This window comes from Chenopodium album, chromosome 1 (assembly GCF_948465745.1).
Source record: "Chenopodium album chromosome 1, dcCheAlbu1.1, whole genome shotgun sequence".
NCBI lineage: Eukaryota > Viridiplantae > Streptophyta > Magnoliopsida > Caryophyllales > Amaranthaceae > Chenopodium > Chenopodium album.
Window position 1 is genome coordinate 75,908,706 of NC_137834.1, and position 6,958 is coordinate 75,915,663.

At 36.2% G+C, this 6,958-nt stretch overlaps 1 protein-coding gene across 1 annotated transcript; it reads left to right on the plus strand.

The window, feature by feature from the left end:
* Positions 1–1,119: 1,119 nt before the first annotated feature.
* Positions 1,120–3,954, plus strand: LOC145635637 (uncharacterized). Its single transcript, XM_081686959.1, has 3 exons — positions 1,120–1,476; positions 1,578–1,850; positions 1,966–3,954. The coding sequence occupies exons 1-3, from the start codon at positions 1,120–1,122 to the stop codon at positions 3,952–3,954; spliced, it is 2,619 nt and encodes an 872-aa protein (XP_081543085.1).
* Positions 3,955–6,958: the final 3,004 nt, after the last annotated feature.

Here is a 6,958-nt window from a genome sequence, read left to right on the forward strand (position 1 = left end):
GCTTTACTTCTATGATTCTCAGCATGAGGCTAAGAATCGGCTTGACTTGTTTCCAGAGCTCCAAGCAGATGTTATTGCAATTCTGATGGAAATTATGTCAGATAATCCATATTCTAAATTTTTTAAATCTCTGAGAGATATTCCAATCTCAGCTGAAACTGTGATTACTTTAAACAAAGACCCTACTTTGGATTAGCGGGTGTACAACGCTCCTACGTCTGATGAGGTGGCTGCTATATGGGCTGATGACAGTGCATCTCATCAACAAAATAGCCCTCATATCACAGTGTATGGAAAGTCTGATAAGGGACATCGCATAATGCATTACTATGGCTGCTATGACCCTCTGCAGTACCCTTTATTATTCCCTCATGGGGATTGTGGTTGGCACCATGGCCTTCTGAAGATGTCTTCCTGTGGGCGGCCTCATAATCAAAGCTTTGTAGGCAATGCCACTGCAGATGGGGATGGTGATGTTGCGGCTGCTTCCTTACTGCAAGAAGATGATCCATGTAAGATTTATTATACTCTATTGTATAGTTAACATACATGCATTGCTAATACATTCTTTACACAATTTGAATGGTTGTTATAGCTAATGTTTATATGCATGTTATTGTCTCAGCTGTTGCTAATGGAAAACGGGGTAAGTTTATTTCTCCTAGGGAGTATTATGCTTATCGTTTTCAAATACAGATTGGCAATTATCTGTTAAGAGCTGGACGACTGTTTTTGCAGTTCATTGTGGATATGTATGTGAAGATTGAAAATACGCGCTTGGATTTTTTTTGTAAAATCCAGAAAAAAATAAGAGCTGAATTGTATCAAGGTATTGTTGATACATTTGATGGTGGGGAAACAGATGCTTTTAATGTTGGTCAATCAGTTATATTGCCCCCCACGTTCCTTAGATGCCCTCGAGATTTGAGCAAGAGGTACATTAATGCAATTACTCTTGTTCAAAGGTTCGGCAAGCCTGACCTCTTTGTCACTATGACTTGCAATCCCAATTGGCCAGAAATAAAAGCATAACTTGCTCCTGGCGAAAAAGCTCAAGACCGCCCTGATTTAATTGCGCGTGTTTTCAGGGCAAAACTTATTGCGTTAAAAAAGAAAATTATGGATGATAATGTCTTTGGTGAAGTGGTAGCTTTCATTTATGTTGTGGAGTTTCAGAAACGAGGCCTTCCACATGTTCATATGTTGATCATTCTAAAACCAGGATACAAAATTAAGGAACCAGTGTTGTACGACAAGTTCACTTGTGCTGAAATTCCTAGCAATGACAACCCTTATTTGCGTAAGATTGTTCTTCGCCATATGATGCATGGCCCTTGTGGCAAGGACAATCCTAGCTGCTCCTGCATGAACAAGAAGGGGTGGGAAGGAAAATGTAAATATGGCTACCCAAAGGCATTTAACGAAACAACCACGAACAATGATAGTGGCTACCTGCTTACCGTAGACGTAATACGGGTGAGTCTATTTTGATTAGGGGAAGAATGCTGGACAACCAATGGGTGATCTCCTACAATCTGTATTTATCATCGCTCTTTGATTGCCATCTAAATGTGGAGATTTGCTCCACAATTCAAGCTGTAAAGTATTTGTATAAATATGTCTATAAAGGGCATGACATATGTTCATTCAATATAACAGAAACAGGTGTAAGGCTACCTGTTAATGAAATTGAACAATTTCAATCAGGCCGTTGGGTGTCTCCTTGTGAAGCTGCTTGGTGGATCTTTTCATTTGATCTTTATGAAATGATCCCGCCTGTACTATTGCTGCAAGTGCACTTGCCAAACCAACACTTCGTTAGGTTTAATGCTTCTGATCAGCTAGAGGATGTAATTGCTGACAGTAGAAAGGCCAGTCGTTAACAGAATTTTTCAAATGAATGCTGCATTTCCAAACAAACCAAAATTATTGTATTCTAAATTTTCTGAGCATTTTGTGTGGCAGCCTGCTTCTAAGACATGGAAAGAACGTTCTCTTGGTGGGGTCGTAAGCAGATTAGCCTTTGTTTCCCCTTCTGAAGGGGAGAGGTATTTTCTCCGTCTTCTCTTAACACATGTAAGAGGTCCTACATCATTTGAAAACGTGCGTACTGTTAATGGGGTTCTCTGCGCTACATTTCAAGAAGCTGCTGTAAAGTTGGGTCTCCTTAGTGAAGATGATGCAGTGGAAAAGTGTATGGATGAAGCTGCTACTGCACAGATGTCACGGGCACTACGAAGGTTATTTGCAACACTACTTATTTTTGGTAATCCGCGTGACCCTTTAGCATTGTGGCATAAATATTACAATGCTCTTTCTGAAGACTACAACCACTCATTTAAAGGTGAAGAATTAAAGGTGAAAGCAATAACAATTCGTGATGTGGAGCGGTATTTAGAAGAGATGGGAAAGACATTACAAGAATTGGGGTTGGAGTCTTTAGTTGTCTCTTTTGATGAAGGGCTTACAAGAACTAAAGATATTGCAGATGCATTAGACGCACCCATTCCTGGTGAGTATATTGAAGCAATTTCTACATTAAACAGCAAGCAACATGAAGTTTTCACTGCAATTATGAGCAAGATCAACAGTGGAGAACCAGGAGTCTTTTTTATTGATGGCCCTAGGGGCACAGGTAAAACCTACCTTTACTGTGCTCTTTATGCTGCTGTTAGGCAGATGGGCAAGATTGTTCTTCCTACAGCAACATCAAGAATAGCTGCATCAAATATGGTCACATGTCGAACAGCTCATTCACGATTTAAGCTACCTTTAGATCACTCTGTGTCAATGGCTTGCAATGTTTCTGAGCAAAGTGGACTTGCAACCTTATTAAGAGCGAGCACTCTGATCATTTGGGATGAGGTTTCAATGGCTCTGAAAGAAAACATTGAATCCCTTGACCTGTTGCTTAGAGATCTATGTGAGGAAGACAAACCATTTGGTGGTAAAGTCGTCGTCTTTGGAGGAGATTTCCGACAAGTTTTTCCTGTTGTACCTAAAAAATCTCAAAAGGAAGCCGTAGCAGCAAGTTTAGTTTCCTATCATCTGTGGAGCAGCTTTGCACGTATTAGACTACATGAGAACATGCGAGCGCGAACAGACCCACTGTTCTCTGAGTTCTTACTTGCTCTTGGGAATGGCCAACTACAAGAAACAAAAATAGGTAATATTCAACTTCCTCATGAGCTCCTCATCCCATTTGAAGAAGAAGGTGTTTCCTTGTCACAGCTTATTAAAGAGGTTTTTCCAAAACTGTCAGCAGGTCACTTAAGCCCAGAAATCTTCACTGATCGTGCTATATTAACACCTCTTAATGATGACGTCGATGAAATAAATAGTCTCCTCATAGACAATCATTCTGGTGAAGCAGTAGTCTATAAAAGCTTTGATTCTTTACTTGATGATAATTGCAACATCTACACAACTGAATTTTTAAATACCTTGTGTCTTGGAGGAATGAGCCCACACTCTTTGGTGCTGAAACAGAATTGCCCTGTGATTTTGCTTCGGAACATAGCCCCAGCTTCAGGCCTATGCAATGGAACTCAACTAATCTGCAAATCTTTCTACCCAAATGTTATCCTTTGTATGATTACAACAGGCCATCATTCAGGCGAGATGGTCTTTCTGCTACGTGCTAACCTAAGACCTTCCTCTTCCAGCCATTTTCCATTCAAGTTTGAACGGATACAATTCCCAATTAAGCTGAGCTTTGCTATGACCATAAACAAAGCTCAAGGCCAAACTCTAAATCAAGTTGGGATTTATTTACGCCGTCCTTGCTTTTCACACGGCCAGCTTTATGTTCGGTTATCTAGAGCGCGGAAATCAAGTCATGTAAGAGGGTTAAACAAGCTTACTAAGGAAAACCAAGACACAGATGGTGTGAGGAATGTTGTATCTTTTGATATACTATATAAAGCTGGAATCATATCTGAAAGATCTCCATAGGTCAGTTTTCCAGGAAGATATTTAACCATCCATGATTAAAATGCAGTTATACTTAGAAGCCACATAAAGCTGAGTTACGGCCAAATAAATAGTCTCCTTATAGATATTTAACCACACTTGTCTACTCTAATGCAGGCTTTAACATTTAAGTTATAAGTTGATGGTGCAGCATTACAGCAATATAGGAGCAACGACTCACCAAGGAGAGTTTTAAAGGGTCACTCAATAAACAGCTTCAATGTGCATTTGCTTATAGTTCCTAAATATCATTAAACTTCTAATGCAGGTTTTTATAACAAATGAGCAGCCTGGATACATTTCTTCTCTGAGATCCATGTAATTTCTACAGTGTCATTGACAATAGGTGCAAAGTGTCAAATTACTTCTCTGGGAAGAATTATTGGAAGGTATACTGGCAAATTTAGACCTTCACATTGAAAATTTTATAATATACAATTGTATCAGCTGCAATAGCTTATCCAAATCTATTTATAAAGTCCATTTTATATGCCTTTATATAATTATATTTTCACTTTTAAGCCTGAAAATATTAGTTGTTTTGTGTTACACTTTATAAAACATGAACATATGAAATTAACACTTCAGAAAAACTCAGATAGCATTAAACAAAGAAGCCTGCTATAAGCAAAGCTCTTTTTTAGTTCCCAGGGTAAATAGAGTCCAGGTTAATCAAAGCATTATAAGCCCATTGAAACAGCCCACACTTTTTTTGGGTGATAGGTTAAAAAATCCTCCTTTTGAATCCCCCCCCCCTAAAAAAAAGGGCCTACATACACAGACAACACACAATATTGCAAAGATGAAGCACATTATTGTATATATAAAATTAGGCAATAAACACCTTGCAACAAAAAGGAAATATTCCAGTTCTCAATGTTCATTAGCAAAATGAAATTCATTAAGTGTTTAAATCACAAAAATAGCTCTGCTTATAACTTTTACCCGAAAAGCACATGTAATAACAAACTACTTTATTGAAACTGTAATAAGAGGTAAGCAGCTGACAATGAAAAAGTAATTCCCCATTTCAATGCACATTAGCTTAGATCACTATAATAGATGTACTTATAACAGTTAAATAGAAAAGTAAAGTCAAATCGTCCTACTTCTTTGTTTAGCCTACTTGTCACTACTCTAATCCTACAAAAGCTAGGATCAGTGTATTTACCTGCTGAATAATAGCCATTACTAAGGCTACATATACGAGTTTTTAAAGCACTCTCTCAGCAATCTCATCAGTATTCTTTCAAAAATAGAAGAGCATAATTAAGGAACTCCATTGAAGGTATTTCTTCACCTCTAGCTTTTATATTTTGTTTTCAATTAATGCTTACATAGATTTTTTATCATTATTATGACAGAATTAGTCTGCTATCACATAGTAATCCCTTGACATGCTTTCATAATTGCATTTATGTATCTTCTATTATATATTGTTGCATTTTTTATGGTATGCATATACAATTATAAAGTATTTAAGATTATATCTACCACAACAATAAATAAATAAGCATACTGTAGACACCTAAAAATTTCTCCCCAAAACCAAACCCGATGATGAACAACCTTTCACCGCCATTATTGGTCGGGTTGAGTATTTAATCTTGGAGTGCTTAAATCCATATTTCCATTTCATAAACCAACCCAACTTCTAGCCCATTTCCCCAAACCATAACTTATTTTCCTCTTTTCGTGCCTTTAAATCCAAAATAATTCATTTCGTGTCCTTTAAAATCATTCATTTCGTGTTCTTTTTATATAAACGTTTATTTATATTTATTTTGGTCCATAATCTGGGTCCAATGATTAAATACTTGGATGGGGCTTGAAAAGATCTTTCCAACGATATATTATAAGCCCAAATCCGAGTTATAACGAATAAGTTATGGCCAAAAAAATTAAACTGAGCCCAAACCGAACCTAAGCCCACCTTACCTACGACCCAATGATCATGTGGAGGGTCCAAACGATTTAATCCAATTCCTAAACCAATTAGGATTAATTGGAAGCTTCTACAAGTTTCTAAAAGATCTTAATTATCGTTTTTGAAAAGATAAGATTAAAGAGTTTGAAATTGAATAAAATTCCTTTTTTTTTAAAGTCCTATTTATATCCGAATTGAAAGACATTCAAAGATAGACAGATATTATTTTCGTGCCTCATAGTTTTTATCCAAATTTTATATGGTTGGATATCTCTTGAAATTATCTTTCCAATTATATATTATAATATCAATTCCGAGCTATAACGGAAAAGATATGAATAAAATGTCAAACTCTATCCAAAACTGACAACGTCCCACTATTTCGGCTATATCTTTTATTCTATAAAATATTTTAATCTGATTCTAATTGGTTTAGAAATTAGACTTCAAGAGCTTTCCAACGATATCTTATTCATCTCTTTCCGATTTCTGGATCATAAGATATGATAAAAACAAAAACCGCAAAAACTGCTGTCTATCGAGTTTTATTCCGATTTAATTCGGATCTTATCTTAATTTTTCGACCCTTCTTTTTTCTCTATAAATATAGGTTATCTCCCTTTTTTCAATCATCAACAAGCTTGATCATCAAATCCTTCTCTCTTTCTCTCTTTTACACCAAAAATCGTTCTCTTCTCTCTCTCCCATATTCTAAGCCTTAAACCTATATTCCTAATTACAACATTCTTCCCTTAAGCACTCCAAGGAGTCTATACTAAACCCGAGGTTCCGTCCTTAAACCAAGGCGTGAAAGGTATAAATAACTGAGGGTTTGGACCAAATCAACTCTACATTTATTTAATTTAATTTTTATTTGCTTTATATTTTTATTGAAGTTACTAACAATTTATTCATGATGTAGCAATTTAAAGGAACGCGCACAATGTGAGTAATTAATTAATTTAATTACTCTTATTTTATTTTAATATTGCTAGTATCATGATTAGGTTATTTTATATTTTATTTGACTAACAAATTATTGTTGAATTGCTTCCAATA